This window comes from Alternaria alternata (genome assembly GCF_001642055.1).
Source record: "Alternaria alternata strain SRC1lrK2f unplaced genomic scaffold CC77scaffold_1, whole genome shotgun sequence".
Lineage (NCBI taxonomy): Eukaryota > Fungi > Ascomycota > Dothideomycetes > Pleosporales > Pleosporaceae > Alternaria > Alternaria alternata.
Window position 1 is genome coordinate 254,278 of NW_017306190.1, and position 20,372 is coordinate 274,649.

The 20,372-nt window shown below is 51.6% G+C and overlaps 10 protein-coding genes across 10 annotated transcripts; 3 read left to right on the forward strand and 7 right to left on the reverse strand.

Annotated features, from left to right (window-relative positions):
• The first annotated feature begins 17 nt into the window (after window positions 1-17).
• Window positions 18-2,453, forward strand: CC77DRAFT_977897 (chaperone protein dnaK). The gene is made up of 4 exons (XM_018535984.1): window positions 18-267; window positions 322-358; window positions 412-538; window positions 589-2,453. Exons 1-4 carry the CDS (start codon window positions 181-183, stop codon window positions 2,054-2,056), a joined length of 1,719 nt encoding a protein of 572 aa, XP_018391159.1. The 5' UTR covers window positions 18-180; the 3' UTR covers window positions 2,057-2,453.
• Window positions 2,125-3,887, reverse strand: CC77DRAFT_977900 (hypothetical protein). The gene is made up of 6 exons (XM_018535985.1): window positions 3,693-3,887; window positions 3,634-3,646; window positions 3,473-3,571; window positions 3,225-3,424; window positions 2,892-3,161; window positions 2,125-2,814 (listed from the first exon to the last, which is right to left on the reverse strand). Exons 1-6 carry the CDS (start codon window positions 3,821-3,823, stop codon window positions 2,262-2,264), a joined length of 1,266 nt encoding a protein of 421 aa, XP_018391160.1. The 5' UTR covers window positions 3,824-3,887; the 3' UTR covers window positions 2,125-2,261.
• Window positions 3,888-4,303: 416 nt separating this feature from the next.
• On the forward strand, window positions 4,304-5,780 carry CC77DRAFT_5000 (3-carboxymuconate cyclase). Its single transcript, XM_018531925.1, has 3 exons — window positions 4,304-4,787; window positions 4,857-5,626; window positions 5,680-5,780. Exons 1-3 carry the CDS (start codon window positions 4,410-4,412, stop codon window positions 5,705-5,707), a joined length of 1,176 nt encoding a protein of 391 aa, XP_018391161.1. The 5' UTR covers window positions 4,304-4,409; the 3' UTR covers window positions 5,708-5,780.
• Window positions 5,696-7,146, reverse strand: CC77DRAFT_977906 (cat eye syndrome critical region protein 5 precursor; the record flags this gene model as incomplete). Its single annotated transcript, XM_018535986.1, has 3 exons — window positions 5,696-6,642; window positions 6,696-6,983; window positions 7,034-7,146. The coding sequence occupies 3 exons, from the start codon at window positions 7,144-7,146 to the stop codon at window positions 5,853-5,855; spliced, it is 1,191 nt and encodes a 396-aa protein (XP_018391162.1). The 3' UTR covers window positions 5,696-5,852.
• Window positions 7,147-8,983: 1,837 nt separating this feature from the next.
• CC77DRAFT_1055868 (acyl-CoA N-acyltransferase) lies at window positions 8,984-9,514 on the reverse strand (the record flags this gene model as incomplete). Its single annotated transcript, XM_018527857.1, has 1 exon — window positions 8,984-9,514. One exon carries the CDS (start codon window positions 9,512-9,514, stop codon window positions 8,984-8,986), a length of 531 nt encoding a protein of 176 aa, XP_018391163.1.
• Window positions 9,515-9,911: 397 nt separating this feature from the next.
• Window positions 9,912-12,936, reverse strand: CC77DRAFT_1089727 (SET domain-containing protein). The gene is made up of 4 exons (XM_018529486.1): window positions 11,635-12,936; window positions 11,215-11,585; window positions 10,967-11,166; window positions 9,912-10,917 (listed from the first exon to the last, which is right to left on the reverse strand). The coding sequence occupies exons 1-4, from the start codon at window positions 12,674-12,676 to the stop codon at window positions 10,182-10,184; spliced, it is 2,349 nt and encodes a 782-aa protein (XP_018391164.1). The 5' UTR covers window positions 12,677-12,936; the 3' UTR covers window positions 9,912-10,181.
• Window positions 12,937-13,092: 156 nt separating this feature from the next.
• CC77DRAFT_977910 (zf-DHHC-domain-containing protein) lies at window positions 13,093-15,451 on the reverse strand. The gene is made up of 3 exons (XM_018535987.1): window positions 14,234-15,451; window positions 14,072-14,180; window positions 13,093-14,025 (listed from the first exon to the last, which is right to left on the reverse strand). Exons 1-3 carry the CDS (start codon window positions 15,178-15,180, stop codon window positions 13,225-13,227), a joined length of 1,857 nt encoding a protein of 618 aa, XP_018391165.1. The 5' UTR covers window positions 15,181-15,451; the 3' UTR covers window positions 13,093-13,224.
• A 153-nt stretch (window positions 15,452-15,604) lies between these two features.
• CC77DRAFT_951728 (hypothetical protein) lies at window positions 15,605-16,677 on the forward strand. Its single transcript, XM_018535396.1, has 4 exons — window positions 15,605-15,779; window positions 15,836-15,887; window positions 15,951-16,132; window positions 16,188-16,677. Exons 1-4 carry the CDS (start codon window positions 15,621-15,623, stop codon window positions 16,230-16,232), a joined length of 438 nt encoding a protein of 145 aa, XP_018391166.1. The 5' UTR covers window positions 15,605-15,620; the 3' UTR covers window positions 16,233-16,677.
• CC77DRAFT_5073 (histidyl-tRNA synthetase) lies at window positions 16,583-18,555 on the reverse strand. The gene is made up of 3 exons (XM_018531961.1): window positions 18,190-18,555; window positions 17,605-18,143; window positions 16,583-17,557 (listed from the first exon to the last, which is right to left on the reverse strand). Exons 1-3 carry the CDS (start codon window positions 18,452-18,454, stop codon window positions 16,745-16,747), a joined length of 1,617 nt encoding a protein of 538 aa, XP_018391167.1. The 5' UTR covers window positions 18,455-18,555; the 3' UTR covers window positions 16,583-16,744.
• CC77DRAFT_1015123 (hypothetical protein) lies at window positions 18,481-20,347 on the reverse strand. The gene is made up of 2 exons (XM_018523961.1): window positions 19,880-20,347; window positions 18,481-19,802 (listed from the first exon to the last, which is right to left on the reverse strand). Exons 1-2 carry the CDS (start codon window positions 20,221-20,223, stop codon window positions 18,590-18,592), a joined length of 1,557 nt encoding a protein of 518 aa, XP_018391168.1. The 5' UTR covers window positions 20,224-20,347; the 3' UTR covers window positions 18,481-18,589.
• Between the last annotated feature and the right edge of the window lie 25 nt (window positions 20,348-20,372).

Here is a 20,372-nt window from a genome sequence, read left to right on the forward strand (position 1 = left end):
CTTCCGAGAAAAATGCACGACTCTGAATTTCTTAGCCGCGCAGAAACACACGCGCTACAAACGCAGCCACAGTCGGGTATCCTCAATTCTTCCACTTTTACCGCTTTCTCGTCAATACCCGATCGTCTCACTCTAACTCGAAACCCGTTCACGTAACCAAACGACGTATACCCGCGCAAGATGAGTGCGCAAGCGGACCCCGCGCAGAGAGTCGCGATAGGAATATCCTTTGGCAATTCATACAGCTCTATTGCCTTTACCAGCGGTGTACGTAATGCATGTCTATAGCCGTTTTCTCTGAGTGTTTCTGACACATAACAGGAAGGCAGAGCACAGGTCATCGCCAACGAAGACGGAGGTATGCTGCTTGCCCCACGCCCTGGATCCCCTCCATTGCTAATTTGTCCTCAGATCGCCAGATCCCCTCCACTCTGTCCTACGTTGAAGGAGAGGAACTCCACGGTGGACAGGCCAAGAGCCAATTCGTCCGCAATGCGAAGAACACAGTCGCCTACTTCCGCGACTTTCTCGGACAAGAGTAGGCAGCCTGATCAACCCTCCATGTCCGACGAGACTGACGCTCTGAAGCTTCAAATCGATAGACCCCTCGCCATGCCACCAGTCGGCTCACCCCATACAGCATGAAGACAGCGTGGCTTTCACCATTCGCGACACCGAAGAAGAGAAGGAAAACACCGTTTCCGTTATCGATATCACCACACGCCACATGAAGAGACTGCGAAGCTCTGCCTCTGACTACCTCGGAAAGGACGTCAACGCCGCCGTCATCACCGTACCCACAAACTTCAGCGACGCCCAGAAGGAGGCTCTCAAGAAGGCTTCAACAAATGCTGGTATTGAGGTTCTGCAGTTCATCAGCGAGCCCACGGCTGCTGTCCTGGCCTACGATGCCCAACCTGATGCGAAGCTAGCCGACAAGATCGTCGTTGTCGCTGACTTGGGTGGTACTCGTTCGGATGTCGCCGTGGTCGCATCCCGTGGTGGCATTTACACTATCCTGGCCACTCTACACGACTATGATGTTAGCGGCTTCAAGCTCGACCAAGTGCTCATGGACCACTTTGCCAAGGAGTTCCTCAAGAAACACAAGTCGGCAGGTGACCCCCGGGAGAACGACCGATCGTTGGCCAAGCTGAAGCTCGAGTGCGAAGCCGTCAAGAAGGCGCTATCCATTGGTAGCACCGCCAACTTCTCCGTAGAGAGCTTAGTGGGCGGCACTGACTTTACCGCAACCATCAACCGTACCCGTTATGATCTCCTGGGAAGCAAGCTGTTCGCCGCTTTCACTCGTCTTGTAACGCAAGCTGTGGAGAAGGCCAACTTGGACCCTCTCGACATCTCTGAGATTGTATTGGCTGGTGGTAACTCACATACCCCCAAGGTTGCTTCGGCAGTACGATCAGCCTTCCCAGACTCCACGACTGTCCTCGCGCCTTCCACATCCCCATCCGCCATCAACCCTTCGGAACTGGCAGTCCGCGGTGCCGCCATTCAGGCCAGCCTCATCCAGGAGTTCGAGCTTGAGGACATTGAACAAAGCTCTCACCCCATGGTCACCGTTACGCCCCATCTTTCTACCGCTGTTGGTGTGTTGTGCATCTCGGGTGACGAATCCTCCGGCGTTTTCCACGCCATTGTTGATACTGAGACACAACTCCCCGTTCGACGCACTGCAACCATCACGACACCACGAGAGGGTGGTGATGTGCTTATCAAACTTGCCGAAGGCTCACGACACATCAAGGTCACGAAGCCAGAACCAAAGCCCAAGTCTGAAAAGAAAGATGACGACTCGGAAGACGATGATAGCGATGACGACAGCGAAGAGGAGGAGGAAGAGCTGAGGGAAAAGACATGGAAGGTCGGCCAAGTGCTAAGCGAGGCTGCGGTCCGTGGAGTGAAGAAGGGAGGAAAGGTTGAAGTGCAAATTAACATTGGCGCCGACCTGAGCATAAACGCCATCATCCGTGAAGTTGGCGGCAAGGGCGGTGTCCGTGGTATGATCCAAGGAAAGAAGGTTAACGGCAGCGCCTAAGGTGGACTCGACTTCTCCACTATACCAATTCACCAACCGCTGGACGAGAGCCCTTCCTCATATGCGATGTAAACGACATAGACAGCTTGTTTCTTTACTTGACCGCTACCAGTAGCTTGTATAGGCCTATTGAAAGGCTTAAACTTTTGAGCTGGCTGCAATGAAAATTATCTAGACCCGCAATCCAACGTGCCAAGTAGTCCAGTCATCGATTTTTCAAAAGTCGAAATCGCGGTCTCATCCTTCTACCCATTGCTGTGTTTGTTCTCCATTGCTCGTATTCCATGTCTCTCGTATCCGTAAAATCCAAATCTTGATAGTGCCATCTGCGCTCCAACCAATTCTCCTTGTCCAAGTCATCTATGCTAGAATCCAGCGCACCCAAAACCTCATCCTCACTCTGCCACTCAGTACTCCATCCTATACTCAAATAGCGTAGACGGCCTAAGAAACGCTCGTCTATCATGGTAAAAAGATCGGTCATGGTGAAGCTGCGTGACGGATCGCCAGTTCGTCCACAGGCGACAAGGGTGAGGCTGTACAGTGGCTTGGCTTCTTGCCATCGCGCCGGAGAAAAGTCTGGTGGCATATTTCCGAACCGACTGTCAATATAGTCGAGCGCAATAGTCAGAGATACCAAATTAGGTAGCCAGTCTAGCACACCGTTCAGTCGACCTTGCTTGACGGCTGGCAAATCACGCAGTTCGACAACAGTCAGCGACGCAGCTAAGCTGTTGAGCAGCGGCCTGATGCCTTGTCTGTGAATTGAAAATCAGCATTGCGCTCATCAGGTTCAGTCAACCAGTGACTTTCTCGAGGCGTGACTTTGACATACTGATCTAGCCCAGGACTATGGTAGATACCTAGTGAGGAGAACGTCGGTGGGAAGTTGTCTGGTTGTCGTAACATGTCCCATAGGAACTGACCCGAGACTGATCCGGATAACGCAAGATGTTCAAGCTTGGGTGGCCAGCGGATGCTGGGACCACCTGGTGTCGCTGGTGGTTCGTATCTCGACGAACAGCGAGGCAAGTAAAGCTCACGCAAATCTCCCAACTGCCGTATGGTTTGGTTCAGGCTTTGGAAGCTGATACATTCTGACACCCTGATATTGAAATTGCGCGTCAGTCTACGAGCCGAATGCATCATGTACTTGGGGCTTACTGACAGGCTCAGGTCAAGAACGCGCAGTCGAGTGCATTTGCTTAGACTAGCCCAGCAATTAATCGCAAAGCTAGCTTGGGGTGCTACAAAGACTTCAAGAGATGCTCTCGTTCGGCCTAGTAATCTAGCCGTTGTGGACTTGGCGCCTTGGTGTACGATGTGGGATAAGTCAAGGGACTTCACCAAACTCGCCAACGCTGTCGGCTTATAACAAGTTAGCAGATACCACTGATTACCTTTGATGCAACTTACCTTGATGCGAGCTAGTACAGAAGGACATATCGTGCGAACAAAGAGTTCGTATGCGCTTCCAGACAGATATGGTGATTCATATAACGGTTGAACTGCTACCTATTCGGGCAGCGAGATTAGTTACGGTACATCTAATGTCCAATAGATAGACATTTACATACATCATACCACTGTCTGGTCTTGTAAGCTTATGTGACTGAATTGTCAGTGCAACGATTACCTATTGACTGCTGAGAAGCGGGCTAGCGTCGTTTGCCTCTCAAGCTTGCCCAGCGTTTCGAAATGAGCCAAGATCTCAAGAAGTAGTTCGCTGGGGAGATAGTTTGCATAACTGGTAATGGAGGCAGGCATATCTAGCACGGTCGCGTGTGGGAATGCGTGGCTCGTGAGGAAAGTCGCCAGTATACACGCGCCATCATCCGCGCAGAGATGGAATATGACGCACTAGCGCGACTATTGGTTCGCCGCCGAACTATAATGCCTGTTATCTCCGAATAGGGCCGAACCACAAATGATGTTCGACCCCCGCCCTGCCAATCGTCAGCAAAGGGCCGTCACACTCTGTTACATGTAACAGCCGCTCCTTCAAATCTGACATGCCAACCAGAACTAGCCGCGTTTACAAACCTAAGACCACTGGTATGCTTGATAGCGATCAATGTGAAACATGTAAGGAGCACCACCATATACACATGCATGGAAACATACGCTGTGAATGTTCATGAATTCTCACAAAGAATTATTTCACACTCCCTTACATTGTGTTTCTTTGCGTGTCATAGTCTCTTCATATCTCTCTCGCATACAATAAAAATCTCACCGACGACAACGCTCCTTCTGCTGATCACTACCACATAAATTTCGGCCCCTGAAAAACAATACTACTTTGCTTATTTCTGGCTACCTCAACACTTCCGAGTCTTCTTTCTTACCAACAATGAACACTTTACTCATCGCTTTGTCAGTTATAGGGCAAGCAGCTGCCGACCGGCTGCTGGTGGCTTCATACGGAAATGAAACTCATGCTGGCGCCATCCAGACGCTCGAAGTACTGCCTAGCACAAGCGCAAATTCTAGCCATGCGATGAAAGTTACCCAAGAGAACCACGAGTGTGGAACTTTGCCTACATGGTTGGATGCGTCCCTTGGCCTGGATAGGATAGTCTGTCTAGACGAATCAGCTGCCAATGCTAGTCTCACAATGTTGAGCCTTGGTGATGACGGCAGCCTCCAAAAGGTGTCCAATACCAGTGTGCTGGGAGGAGCAGTATCCTCGGCGTCCTACAATAACAAATCCGCATTAGCCCTTGCTCACGTACGTACAACTTTCCTTCTTCTCAAATTTTTATCCGATCAAGTACTCACTTTATGGTAAACCTAACAGTACGGACCCGAGCCAGCCATATCACTGTTTACTATCGATGGGGAAAACAAATTTTCGTCTTTGCAAAACATCACCTTCCAGGCGCCTGAGCAAATCCATCAAGCGGTCGTCGATCCTACGGGGCAATACATGATATTCCCCAGTCTCGGTGCAGATACAGTCCACGTCTATTGCATCGATCCTGTCAGCCACTTGCTCACAGAGCATGCGCCACTCAAATCCAAGCAAGGATACGGTCCGCGACATGCAGTTTTCTGGACAGGTTCCAATTCTACAAAGACGTACCTTTTTGTAGTCCATGAGAAGAGCAACAAAATCACTAGTTACGAAGTTTGTTATCTGGAGCAGGGTGGCCTAGCTTTTACCGAAGTCGACGAGGTCAGCACATACGGCAATCAAACCGTCCCACCAGCGACGTTCGCTTCGGAGATGACGCTCTCGCCTGATAACAAGTTCTTGATCGCAGCAAACCGTAACGGCACAGTTTTCAAAGTAGAGAATTCGGACCCAACCAACAGCACTCAAGTTCCAAGTGATTCACTTGTGACGTTCAAACCGTCAGCCGACGGGAAGCTATCGTTTGTCCAGCTTGCAAAATCAGGGGGATGGTACCCTCGCCACTTCAGTATGAACCAGAATGGATCGTTGATTGCGGTCGCAAATCAACTCAGCAAAAACGTCGACATCTATGCCCGTAACCTAGAAACTGGAATCATCGAAGACAGCAAAGCGGTGGCAAGAGCTAATAATCTCGGGCCCGGCGATTTGATGTAAGTTAAACACCCTAACTTGTGTGCTGAGTACTGACATTTCTGCTTCATAGGTTCGTGCAGTGGGTGGGGCAACAATAGATCATGATTGAAATTCTATTCAAAGCTCAAGCAGATGAGCAGTAGACCTGATATTTAGCGGGTTACTCCACCCATGTTCTATATGGAGATTTCTCAACCCTATTTTTGTGCATAGCATGGCGGAATTTTGTATTGTAGCATAGCATCAAGGAGTGTTAGCTGAAGATACCCAGTTTTCCTGTTCAACAGCCCACGAAACGGCATCCCAGACATCGCCCACGATCTTGCGAGGCTGAGGTGTTGGTTTTGTGCCCTTCTGATAGACACCTGTCTCTACTAACACACTAGCCCAGTCTGTGCCGTACGGGCTCCGGTAATCATTACCGCCAGCAATATCACTCGCCGGATTATCACCGACCATATACACACGCTTGAGATGCCCGAGAGGACTACCGTAGCGTTGCATTATGTTATGCCGATGCGCTATCAGGCGCTTCTCTGCGAACTCATATGTAGGTTGGTGTGGTTTACCCATCACGACCTTTTGCAGCTTGACACCTTGTGCCTCGCCACCGGTTATTGCAGCCCAGATGCCTTCGAACGCTTCGCGAAATCCTCCTTGGCCTAGGCGTGGTAAGTGGTATTTCGCCGCCCACAGTAGGTCTGGGTTCGAGAAGTAAAGTGGTGGTTGCCCGTCTTGCTGATAACCACGGTTCTCCAAAGCAGGGTTGCCGTTCTTCTTTGACAGAGTCCCAATGATGCCACGCTCTGACAACAGAACATCCTTAATGATCTGCGCATCCAAACCCCAGTCCCGCGGGTCATTGTACACAAAGACAGCATCGATGCGAAGCGAGGTCGATGGTGTGGTAACATCGATTGGGGTCGGCAGCGGTCGAGTGAAGGTCTTGTAGTATGATAGCAATTGCTGGGAGAAAGGCCATACTTCGGGATGAGCAACTAGAATGTCGCCAGGGGTGACAACGTTTTTGAAGCTATGCGACTTCGTTAGAATGTTGCGGCACAACGTAATTGCATGTTATCGTACCCGTATGCTTCGGCAACTCTCCTGCATTTATCCTCCACTCCACCAACAACCATGACTGTCTTATCCTTTAGGTCGTTCATGTCGGCAAAGGGGGTGTGACTCTGGACAAACATGGACGTATCGATAGCCACGTCCAGTTTACTGCTCAACTCGGCCACGCGCTCGGATTCATGTTTGCCGCCGCCATTGGTCAAGAGTATGAAGGGAATGCGCTGCGTTTGGAGATAAGTGAGGGCCTTTCGAGCTCGCGGTAATGCGTCCGAACTCCTCAGGAGTACTCCGTCGATACTGACAGCCGTCAGCTGCTGTATTGAGAGGCCGATGGCGTGCCGCCTTACTCGAAAGCGAAAGCAAAATCGGAGGCACGGCTGTTAGGGGCAGCAGCGGTTTGGAATGCGCGGCGTAGAGGTAGGCGGTAGCCGCAGCGAGGAAGTAATTTCGTCGCGTACATTGCTGTTGGTCGTCTGAGAGTTCGTTGTAGAGGTATGATGTCTTCCTAACTTGCAGCAGTTAGCATGACGTGGAATCTTTAGTCATCATCCCGCTACCCGCCATTGGAAGTCGCACGCACCCTAAGGCTCTCTCACGACTTACGGCATATCATATCGGAGCAAATAATCCTTCAACAGCATAGACCCCATCGAACTAACGATCATCTTCTTGGCATGCAAAACATGCATATGCAGGGGTTTCGCTTTCTGTCCAAAAGCACCGGAGACTTACAGCATCAAGCGCTACATAACGGTACGGGAGAATGACTTGCCAGAACACTCGCTCATCTGTCTTCAACATCTCTTCAAGAAGCATCTACCTGAAGGTACTATACTATTGTTCCTTGAGCTGAACAATCTGCTGGCAACATGCTTGGGTTCGCTCAAAGTTACAAGCCATATTGTTAACGATTCCCTGTGCGGAGATTATTCCTTCGCTTTCCTGGACTCGTAAGATATGCAGTATGTGAAGATTTTACGATCTGCCTGTTCGCACATGATGGCCAGTTCTAGATATGACAGCCAAATCGGTATACCTAGGGCATCGAAACCTACCACAACTGACTCGTTCTTGAGGTCGTTGAGCGTCCAGGCCTGCACTACTATGTTTTGCCGGTCATCCAGATCACGTCATTACCGGAGCATCGATACAAAGGTCATTGAGGCGCTTTTCTGCTGCTAATTTTTCTTTGTTATCACTGCTAACAGGAAGGGAGGTGTTCGTACAATGACAAGCCAAAACCTTGGCACAACGGGTCATGTATAAGAACAATAGTAGTGGCGAATCTACGAACAATAGTAAGGGTAACAGGACTCGGTGTTCTCTTATCGCGAGCAAGCTCTGGACCTTTCGCATCGATAGCCATAAGGTTAGCTTCATTGTTTCGTCCTGTGTACTTCGCTGCAAACGATGTATAAAGGAGGCAGTTGTCCTCTCCCATCTGACTCCAGGCCATAAGAACATTCAGTCATTTAGCAACTCCAATCCTTCCAAACATTTCTTGACCAGTTGCCAACCAACCAACCAATCAATCGAAACGTCAACATGATGTTCTCCTCCAAGCCCATCCCTGGTATTTCATGCACTGTCAGCAAGCGTGGCGACCCCATTCCCGGCGGTGGTTGCACCGTCATGCGTAACGACATCATTCCTGGCGGCGGCTGCACAGTCCAACGTGGAGACCCCATCCCCGGCGGTGGCTGGGGCTGCACTGTTAGCCGCCGTTAAACGGTCTTTCGAGAGACCAATGGTAGTTGGACAAACGCAACAACTACATGTTAACGGGTTCTGGCTTGCCCCCTTACTTCGATTCTTCCCACCCTTTTCGACACAACAGAGGATTATGTCTAGTACTCAAGCCAATCGACGGGTACTTGGAGACAACATGCCTCACAGCCTTGCTGCAACACCGATAACGGTTCGACAAACACGACTATTTTTCGATACCACCAATGATCAACACTACATGCGGCTATACGATCGGAGTCGTGTTTTCGAACAGCATGGTTTTTCTTCTTACAAACTTTGATTCATGTAATTAGTAGCGGGTCGAGTTGAGCTCTTGACGGTAGTAATTTTCCTATAGAGCTTGATAATATTAATACTTGACCACTTCAAACGTCCTCTGCTTCTGAATGCTTGGGATCAAAGCGTGAAAACTGTGCCTCCATGTGTCGATGCTGCTTACTTGAATGTTTGTTTGAGCATGACGTTAATTTTACACTACCATACTACCGCGAATCTATGACTATCCTGCAAACACCCTATGCCGATGCAGAAGTCGAACCATCGCAGCTTTACGAGGATACGGGCGCCACTAGGTTTGGATCAAGCCGCTTCTCGTAACAGACACTGTTGTCTGCTTCGTTGTAGTTTCCAAACATATCGCGTTGAATAAACCCACGTTTTTCATAGAAGCGTCTTGCTTTCACCAAAAAGGTACCAGTCTCCAATAGCAACGTCGACCAGCCTCTTTCTAACGCCTCGTCTTCCAACCTGTTGAGTATCAATTCCGCAATGGAAAGACTCAAGCCTTTGTTCCCACTTATCGGCCCTCGGTATGATGGGTCAACAAACATTCGCTTGATTTCAGCAGCATTGCTGAGTGCACTATCTAATGAAGACAGTGGGCGTAGGCCGCCGCAGCCGACTGGAACGCCAGCGCAATAAGCAACCAGAAAGATTGGAATGTCAGCGGCTGATGGTGGAGTGCCGGGGTCTACACCTCCGAGGGTGGTAATCTCGGTTCGCTGGGTGGTACGGAGTTTAACACTATCTTGATGATCCCAGGAGACGGGAAGAACGACAATATCGTTGACTGACAACATGGTGATTGGGGTAATTATTGAGAAGGAAAAGCAAGGTTCGCAGACGTTAGTGATGGATAGCCTACCTAGGTAGCTCTTAGTACCTCTGTAATAGGCAAAGCATGTCGGAGTACGACCATAATCACTTGTCATGGCCCCACGAAGCAGGGTGTTTTGACTCAGAACGTATGGCCGTGAGCGAATGCTTTGATTGGCAGATTAAAGCTGCCATCTTATTAGGTAGAGTGATAAGGTAATCGCCGTTGCATACTGCGGGCCCGTGCGAGGAACATTGAATTCCAGAAACGTCCCCCCAGCCAAGTCAGAGAACAGGGCGTCTTGATTCCGTTAGAAATCACTTCGGGCTTTCATTGTAGTTCTTACTAGCAGAATGTTCTATCTGCAAAAGAGAAGCCAGCTTTGAGAACGAGATTCTAGGTAAACAGAACACAATAATAGTATTGTTAAAACGTATCACAACAGCTACTTGAGGCAAGAAGCCGTCTCTCTCCACTTTCCATAGTTGATAATGGAAAAAACTATCTGTACATATATCTACCCACATCCTTTAGAAAAACACTGGAAAGAGCCTAGTAAGAGTACATCAATCGATGCTCTTGGACAAGTACTACCGCAGAACGTAGGTTGGTACAAGTCTGCGGTATACGGGAAGTTGATAATAGATCTTTCACCTTCCCCGTACACTCCGGATCGAAGATTTGCGAGACACACGGCCTTTCACTGCAGCCATATCCTCTTGGGAGATGGGACTAGCAAGGGGTGATTTCCTCGTTGCACTGCGCAAAGATGCAGGAGTTATGTTCGGTGAAGCATCTTCCTCTGATTCCAGCATGTCCGTGTCCGTATCACGAGTAGGCGTGCTTGGTCGTTGAGAACGAAGTGCCTTTCTGTTCTTAAGCGTCGATTGTAGTCGAGAGGGCTTAACCTTTTTCAATGCACCAGGCCTAGAAACCTTCCTTTGATAGGTGACAGTTGTGCGTCGGGTATGAATGACAGTAGACGGTTGCACCGCCCGCGAATTGGTTGATCGTGTGCGTTTATCAATGTTACCAGAACTGGAGCGTTTGAGCGCGCGGTTCTCGCGAGACGCATTCTGGCGCGACAGCTCATTTGCCTCTCTTTCAGCTCGCTCGCGAGCAGACTCTGATCGAGCAAGGGCATTCTTTGCCTTTGTGCTAACTGAGTTACCAAGAAGCATTCTGCGCTTCTTGGGGGAGCTTTGAGTGCTTTCAGAACCGGATCTCCGGGAACCCAGCAGATCTTGAAGCTTGCGTTTGGTGCCAGCGATGAGAGCCGAAGCTATGGACTTTTCCTCAATGGGTTTCTTCGGTTTGGGACCGAGGACACCTCGACACGACTCAGTGCCACAACGACATTCCTGGATATTCTTCTGCGAAAACGGACTGCGAATGTCAGATTGGTCCAACGAGTATGCTGTGAAAAATGACTTACTCGAAATTGTAATCGTAGGTTAGCTCGTCGCCGGTCATGATGCCTCGAGGACCAGCGAAGAGTGCCATTCGTGGTTCTCCGCCCACAGTCCACTTGATCATCTCACAGTTAGGTTCACATGAGTGGTTGACGAAACGCGCAATCGTTCCACGGGTTGCGTCTATGATCATTTTGTTGTCGAAACTCATAAGATAATAGCACTGTAGCGGGTCAGTAGAAGTGGGCAAGCAAAGATATAGACAGCTCACCTTGTCTTTCTTGTAAACCTGCTTCATGCGTCGCTCGCATTCAGTCTGGGTAATAATTTCTCCGGCATATTCTACGATAATTTGGTGGGGGTCGAAAGTTCTCATAGCACGCACACCAAAGCCTCGGTCTTTCGTATCGAGAACCTCCACGCCGTAATCGTAACGGTTGCCTTTAGCACGTCGCTTGAGCTCTGCAAATGGCCGATTGTTACATAATTCCGGAGGAAGGGGACAGTTGGTGTTATCGCATTCGTATGCCATGATCCGGTTATGACAGGCTTCTCCGCAGCCGTCTTCGGCATCGCAATAGCACTGGGAAGAGTCTTGCTTGTCGCGTTTCCACAGTGCAGACGCGTCGCCAATGAATCTGTCTACAAGGCATTAGTGGCATTCACCAGATTGACAGCGCGGTCGTCTTACTTTTGTTGAGCTTAACCCAGCCGTCGACTTTGACTTTCCTGGGTAGAGGGCTGTAAGTGTCGAATGGCAATTTGAAGTCGCGAAACACAAGTTTGGGGTCCTCGTTCAAGAGGCGTTCGCAAGCAAACATCGGGAGGGGTAAACTGTGAGCCTTCCCTGGTTTCTTGGCTCTCTTCTTCGCGCGGTTCTGGCTCTCTGAGAGGCGAGGATCAAAGTCGCGATCCTGGCCCACATATAGACCCTGCTTGAGCCAGACTTTCGACTTGGGCTTCGAGAAGATTTTCTCTTCCTGCGCTTGGTTGTTAGGTTGGCGACCTCCATCTTCCATTGTTGCGCGAGAGCGCTTCAAAGAAGCCGCGGAAGCAGCTGATTTGGATTTCAAAGAAGGTTCTGAAGTGCTACGTCGTAGAGTGCTTTGATTGGAAGCCCTTCCGTCCGAACTATTGCCTGTTATGTTGCGGAAGGCCTCCTTGCGAAGATCCGTCACGCGCGAGGAAGTGCGACGTCGTGCTGCTTGGGCAGCTTCGGTAGCCAGCTGCTCCTCGATTTGATCGCTGGCATCCGTCATCTCGGACTTCCGCTTCAGCATCTTCTTCCGTACAGGTGTCGCATTCTCCGCCTTCGCAATGCTCTCAAGCGAGCCATGCACGACGTTCTTGTGATGCTTCTCGAGGTACTTGGTCGGCGTGTGGATGGCTGTTCCGGCGAGAATCTGCACATTGTACGTGGTGACGGATTTGCGCGAGGCCCTCGCGGGCCGGCGGATCTCACTGCTGGCGGCATCGGGCGCAGTGGTTTGCGCGGGGGCTGCTGTGTCGCTAGTCATCTGCAAGCCAGGAGCCTCCTCGTACACTTCGACAGCGTGTTCGATCTTGGTTATCTCAGACATGACGCTGGCTTCGTCGCCGAGACTGGTAGGAGGCGTCGAGATGGAGGGCGACGCGCTGGACGTGGCGCGAGCATCGCCGTGCTTGTCCGTCTGCACCGTGATGTTGGAGAGGGTAGAGGATGTCGAAGTGGGTGAGTGATCGCGCTCGGCCATGGTAGCGGAGAAGGAGGGTTGCAGCACGCGTCGCGGTCGTTGTCTTGAGGGGCGAGGCACTGACGCGCGAAGGAGGTCGACGGTTTGGGCGGGTTAACGGCGCTCACGAAGCAACACTGCCAAAGTCTACGCGCAGTAGGCAGAGGGCAGGCGTAGAAACGTGCACAACAGTTAATCCGGTTCAGTAGAAAAGGTGAGCATGCATTGGCAGGTGCAGCGAGCCGGACTTAGGAGATGGATGGACGGATGGAGGATTGGAGGTAAACACATGTAGCTAGTCAGTCAGCCAATTAGGCCGTCCCTGTCTATCCAGTGTTACCAGCACCAGCACCCCTAGCACTCCGTCTCAACCCTAGCACATATAAGCACGCCTCTGGGTGCAAGTTCACTGAAGAAAAAAACACTCTAGGTAAATAGGCACATTGAAATAAAACCACAGTCCATGCATACAAGTGGTCGAATGGTGCCTTGCTATGCAATCGCGTATCATGAAGGAGTTATTACTTAAGATGGGCTAATCTATGATTAAGCTGATCAGAACCGTCGTCTCATGCCACAGTCGCATCTGCAGCGTCATGTCCAGACCTGCTACTTGGGCCCTGGAACGCCTCCGACCCGCGAACATCCTGCATCTCCACTCCGCCGCCCTGCTGCTCTGGAGCCAAAGGTGCAGTGCGTTTATCTCTGCGCGGGCCAAACCTCTGATCGCCTTCCTCGTACCTTCTCTTGAAGTGCAGATATGTCGGCGGACGCGGTCGTTGCAATACAGCGATCCAGTTTTTCAAGACTGAGCCCTGTGTAAAAGGTCTATGTCGATCCTTTTTAAGGAACTTGTGCGAGTTGAGATATTCACGTGTCGTCTCGCCCCTGCCGACCAAGAAGAGATGGTACACACCAAGGCTGAAGGGATATGACCATCCCAGGAGTCCATATATACACATGGCAAAGGGCACACGCCATCGATCAATAGCCTCACCAAAAGATGCTCCATTTTGTGCTCGCCAGACCAAGAGATGTGCCAGGCTAGCGCCTAGGAGAAAAAGCCCTAGCAAGGTGGTGGCACAGACGAAGACGAAAAAGTAACGGTAGTTGCGGCGTCCCACGCAGTTGTTGAGCCAGACGCAATGATGATCTTGCGTCTCAATGCAGTTGTCACACACACGGCAATGGTGAGCACGTGGGGGTCGCCAGATATTGCAACTCTTACAGTACTTCGTCGGCACTTCCATAGCAGCATTGGTGCCGGTTGCGGAAACGACCATGGTCCACTCAGTGGTGGGAGGTCCGAGATTGAGCGGGTCGTCATTAGGATTAGGCGGAGGAAATGGATGTAGATTCCGGGGCAGTATCTGTAAGAGTCAGTGATGTTCAGAATGTAGAGGGTGCATGACATACGCCGGGATCCGAAGCGGACGCATGGAAAAACGAGGAAATGGAAACTAGAAGCAAGTATGCAAAGAGAATGGGTATCGAAGGAGAAACGTGGGTCCATAGCCAAGGTGCCCTGTAATGATAGTTAGCATAGGTGACAGCAGCCGCAGGGAACGGTGTACGAACGAGAACCCGAAAAAGAGACCAGCAGGTAAAATGATTAATATAGCCGTGGCTACGTTAACCGGCCGGTCTCGCGTATTTTGTAGCCTGCCGCCCCAGCAAAACGCAGTATTGCCAGAGAAGTACTGATAGTTCTTGCCCAACTCCCGCTTGACTGCTTCTTTGGTAGCTTCCTTGCGGGCTAGCCTAGGGGAGGATTCGGCGGACGTAAGCTTCTCATGTCCTTGATGGGGTCGCATCTGAGCTGAGCGCCCATCGCGACTAGATAGCATAAAGCTGGATCCAAAAGAACGAGGGGATTTGTTGGGCGTTGGGTCCTTGTTGGAATTATGGCCATGGGTGTTGGATAGGTCGAGATGCTGAGGCCTGGGCCGCTGCAGAGGTGTAATACTTTCGCCACGACTACGCACTGTCTCCGCGCCTGTGGGCGTGGTGTTGGCAGTGGTGCGGTCAGGCATGTCTCTGTCGGTAATGTCTGTGCCGCGCGAAGGCGGAGACTGCGGGTCATGCTCGTGGTGGAGGCCCAGCGTCGGGGCACCCCGGATTGTTTGTGTCGACCCTGTGCTTTGGCGGTACGGATTGCTACCCTCCTCGTGTGTAGCCTCTGAGTAGAGCGAGCTGTGACCGAGGAGGGAGGTGGGGCGCTGGTTGCGCTGTTGTTGGAGACGCTGCGAGCTCATGGGGCGAAAGAATCCGTGGGCGGCCAGCGGAACATGAGTTCTACTCGTCGATGTCGTTGGGCGACTCTGGTGTCCGATACTGCCGGCGACGCTCATGCCGCCTCGTCGCGCGGGGCTGGCCTGCGACCATCTGTTCTGGCTGCCCGAGTTTGCAGTCGCAATGGACGACGGCCGGGACGGCGGCAGGCCGGGCTCTCCTGCTGGGCCCGTCATGCCCAGCACGCGGCTGCCAGTGGAGCTGCGCTTCTGTTCGGACGGAGTCATGGCCATGGTGTCGTTGTTGTTGCCGGCGCTATCACTATCTCTACACGCAGCATGACATCAAATCGTTGCAACTTGGAGCTGGAGGGGAGGCGCGACCGGATTTCAGCGCGTCGTCGCGACGGGTACGGAGAGCGCAGGTGGGCGAAGACGGCAGGCGGAAGGGGAAGGAGCGACTGGAAGTGAGTGAATGGAAGGGCGGCGGCGCCAAAGGTTAATGGAAAAGTCGACTAAGACGTGTGATTGTGCTGAAAGGGGCGCATAAAGTTGATGCTCGACCCTTCGACGTTGCCCGGCGCACTGCAAGGTCCGCCTGTCTCTTTCCGGAATGGCCGTCGCTGTGACGCAGCCGCGAAGCTTGGCGTCCGCGAGATTCAACATCGAACCACTGCTCCCGCGACGCACGCAACCCATTTCTCGCAGACCACCCACGCCAATTGCACCCCACCATGTCCTCCATCATCGCCCGCTCGGCCTTCCGCGCCGCCCCGCGTGTCGTCCGCCCTACGCCCGCTTTCCGACGATGGGCCAGCGCCGCCGCTGAGGGCGAGAGACAGGCCGGCAAGGATGCCCTCAAGACAGGAGCAAAGCGCGACCCGGAGCTCTACGTACGATGCCGACACGCCCGCCGGAACATATGAGACGGACAGCTGATTTCCTGCAGGTGCTCTTTGCTATCATGAGCGGCGTTTTCGGTCTTGCAGGATGGCACTTTTGTAAGCTCCCTGCCATTTCGATTGTGCCTCGGGCGCCAACCTTCGCATACTGACAATTGCAAGCCCGCTCTCCCACCAGCGCCTCGTCGGAACGATCCGTCGCCAAGGCCTCAAACAGTGAGCCCTGGAAGCAGGATGGCGGAGCAGGCCCCTACCAGTACCACCCTGGAGGTGACACCAGCGTCAAGAAGGATGCGCCTTCCGCTCTTAACGTCGTTGTCATCCCCAATGTCACTCTCCCCAAGGTAAGCTGGAGCCAATTGTGAGCCAGAAAGTTGACTGTACTGATGAGGACTGCAGGAGCTCCACGACACATACAACAAGTGGGGCAAGGATGGCTACTAAACATGCAAACTGCTGTCCACTACCCAATTTCCAAGTGAAGACCCATGGCAGTGGGGTACGGAATTCTCTTTTCGTTATACATCTGTATATAAGAACTCCATTGATGCCACTGCATAGATTAAACAAATCTTTTTTACTTTTTTCCTCATATACATGTGCATCATAATTTCGGTGCCATTGGCAACGCATGAGCAGCAAGAACGCCAGACGAATTTTTATCGGGAAGCACTACAGTCGTGTAGCTCACTATACCCCGAATGCGTATATGTACATCATGACCCACGTAGGTAATGCTAGGAAACTCTGTGCCCCACCCAAGTAGAGAGATACACGCCATGCCAGAGACCATAGGACAAGAGTGTCCAGGCTTTTGTCGTCGCAGGCTATCCCTATGCCTAGTCCTTCGCGGATACTGCTGTGAGCACCCGATTAAGTGAACCGGTAGAAAGTAGTCTATGTATGGGTATCTATAAGTGCGCTCTCAGTCCGCATGTCCGGCCCGTCAAAGACAATCAAGCCGCGCTTGGTAGCCTCCTCTTAATCTCGTCGATCATGTTGCTCCGCTCGACCGGTACACCATTCTTCTCAGTGTCGTTCTCGTCCTTGATTCCGAGGGTTTTGATCTTGACCTTGCCGTCTTTGAGTTCGTCCTCGCCAAGAATGACGGCGAGCGGAACACCTGCTGTTTCAGCTTGCTTGAATTGTTGTGGAAGCTTGGGCTTCAGTTTGTAAGAAAACTCGGCCTTGATGCCTGCAGCCCACAGCTCTTGAGCAACCTGCATACGCTCCGTCAATAGGCCGGTGAAGCCCTTGCCACCAAAGGCCATAACGAAGACATCTACGTCCTTGGCGCGTTGTGTCGACTGGCCGCGGGCCTTCATGATGCTGATAATTCGATCAATGCCGAAAGAGATACCAACGCAGGGAATGGGTTTGCCGCTGAACATGCCCACCAGCCCGTCGTAACGACCACCTGCGGCGATACTTCCTACACCAATCTCTTGTTTTTGGCCTTTCCCAGTCGGCGCCGAGCCTTCTGTAACAACCTCATAGATCAGACCAGTGTAGTAGTCTAAACCACGAGCGAGTGAGAGATCGAAGGAGACATTCTTGCGGGCGCCAAAAGCGTCGAGGTATGCGAAGAGCTGCTCCATCTCCTTAACACCTTGAATGACATCTTCTGATTTGGAGAGAGTCTCGTTCGTCTTGAGATACTCGATGATATCGTCTCCACCCTTGCGCTGTACCCACTCTCCAATTTTGTCCGCAATGTCCGCAGGCAGTCCCTTGGTCTCCATCTCTGTTTTCACCTCAACCCATGGTAGCTGCAACGCGTTAGCAACTGACAGAATACTATGGTTATTCTTCTTACTTTGTCTAGCTTGTCCACTGCAGAGCTGATTGGCCGTATCAGTTCGTCCTTGACACCAGCTGCCTTGAACATGCCGTCCAGGATCTTCCTGTGATTTATCTTGATTGTGTATGAGTCCCACTTGAGCGCTTCGAAGACGTCGGTTGCGATCTTGAGGACTTCCGCATCGGGAATCATGGCGTCGTACGAGCCCGCAATGTCGAAATCGCACTGGTAAAACTCTCGCATACGTCCCTTGGTCATTGCCGGTTGGTCACGACGGTACACCTTGGCGATTTGGTATCTCTTGAAGTTCTGCACACTAGGGTTCATGGCGAGCCATCGTGCAAGCGGGACTGTAAGATCGTAACGCAGTGAGCAGAGCTCACCACCTTGATCCTGTAGATCGTATATCAACTTCGAGTCTTCTCCATATTTGCCGCTGAGGATCTCTTTGAGTTCGAAGACAGGCGTGTCGAGTGTCGTGGCTCCGTGGCGCTTGAAGACTTCCGTCACGGTCTGGAACAGGTGATCGCGAAGTGCGGCATCCTCGCCGGTCCCTTGGACAGTCAGTCAATCATTTGCGCGCATAGAAGCAAGACATACAGTCGCGTGTGCCCTTGGGCACCTTCAGGTTGAACGACTTGCTCTTGTCTTCTTTGCCCATATCGTCGAAGCCTATAAGCGAATTTTGTGTGCAGAAGCGGCGGCGGGGTGCGAGAACGCGAAGGCGGATAGGTTTTGGGCTGACTTTGCGGAATGCGAAAGTGTATCGGAGGGCGTCTTGGAAGAGCGCGGGGCAGACAAAGTGGGGTGAAGTGCGCTGCATGGACCTGGAAAGTGACTCAATCGCCCAAGAGCAAGCGCGCATGTGCAAAGAATCGTTCTATTCCGCGACTTGGCCCGTGCATATACGTACCGACGTCACAGCCATAGCAAAAGTATAGTCATAGAATTACAATAATTAGTTTGATGCATGGGTATCTAATGATGGCTGTGCTTGCAGCTACCATGCTGCTCGGAATTCTAGCAGGTCCTTCTGTCCGTAGCACTCTGCTACTACCGTCAGAATCATGTCGATGGCTACCTTGGTGTTCCAGTCACTCTCGGTCAATGGAGTCATGGCCTGTGATCTTGTCTTTGGCGGTCCGGAAGCGGGTGTCGATTTTCCAGGAGTCATATCGCATAAATTCACTCCTCTGCGTATCTCTTGCCGCTGTCTCTCAGCCTCGGCTCGCGAGAGATGGTGGAAGGTTTGTGTTGGCGGCGTATCAGGTACGGGCATCTGGGAGTGTACCAAGCGATCGCCGAGTTGTGCAAGAAGACGTGCCCGAGCTTTTTCAAGACCTCCGTCATCCAATACACCCTCGGTTTGTTGTTCGTCTTCGGATATGATCATTTCTGCGCCAGAATCATCCGCCTCTTCAGTTACTGTGTCTTGGGCCAGCACGACGTCGTCAGACTTCGGAAGAGCAGAGTGCGATACAACATCTTTCTCGTCAGAAACACAGCTTGGATTATATCCCTCTTCTTTCGTGGAAACCTCTTCGTTGCGGGTATTGAAATCGGGAACGTCTGATCTGGTATCTCTGTCTTCTGGTACATTGCGCGTCGATTTCGCTTGATCCGTGCAGAGTCGCCGCGTTAGTCGACCAGCACCGAGTCCCAAATCCCGGATCCTGCTGACGCGTTCATGGTCCAAAGTTCCGAAATCTCCGACCAGGGCTAACAAAGTCCATATCCAACAGCTCTGTTGACGAGATACCTCGACTGATCGTCCCAAGGCTAACGTGCATCCTTGGAGAGCAATATACAGCGTCGATTCATCCATGTCGGCGACCTCTTCGAAGTTTGGGAAATTGCTCTCTATGATTTCCGACCATTGGTACTTTCCAACCTTTAATGTGTTTGTAGACTTCTTTGCTGGTTTTGATACCTGTCTATGCTTCCGGATCTCAGCGAGCTTGATGCGGAGATTCTGAAAGCGCTGAAGAAGCATGTTGTTGCAACCTTGTTGAGGATCAACAACGGACGGGTCTTCCTCCCACTTAGCAGCATCGTGTTCTCTATCCACAGCAATCCAAGTTCCCTCTTTATATATGACGCGTTGCTTGTGCGCAGGAGTTGTGTAGTGCGGTTCGTCATCATCTGAATCAACATCACCGGCGTTGAAATTGTTCGGCGCCACGAGCAACGTGGGAATCGCTGATGCTTCGGACCTGTCATACACGTAAGCAATATACTCAATATGCCAAATATGCAAGAGCGACTCTCAAGCGACGAAACAAGTACTCACCGGACACTGTGAAGGTATGCTAATGCTTCGCTCGTAGACTCGTCGGACAACTGCTCTTCGCCATCGAGCCCGGGTAGCACCGTCCGTGTTCCATACTCTTGGTATGAGTCCAGAACGCGTGGTCGTCTTTTGGAGTGCGCTGTGTTGCGCTCGATCCTGGCGCGCTTAACTTCAGGTACTTCCTCTTGCGCGCATTTCCTTTTGCCGCTGTATGTCGTTGGAGAAGCTGCCGGAGGGCTTGTAGGAGGTGGCTGTGTCGATATAAGGTAACCGTCAGGGCGCTGTAGTTTGTTGTAGGTCTCACCGTCTTTAGTAACAGCCAGGTTGACCCCCAAGTTTGACATCTTTGCGTTGAGGAAGTCAGTCCTGACTTTAGTTGACAAGTGATTGCGGAGACCAACGCGGAGGTGAGCTACATCGGTCTAGCGTCGCACTTGCAGGGAATGCAAGGTACGGCCGCGAGCTACCAGCATCAACACAACGACTCGTCAGA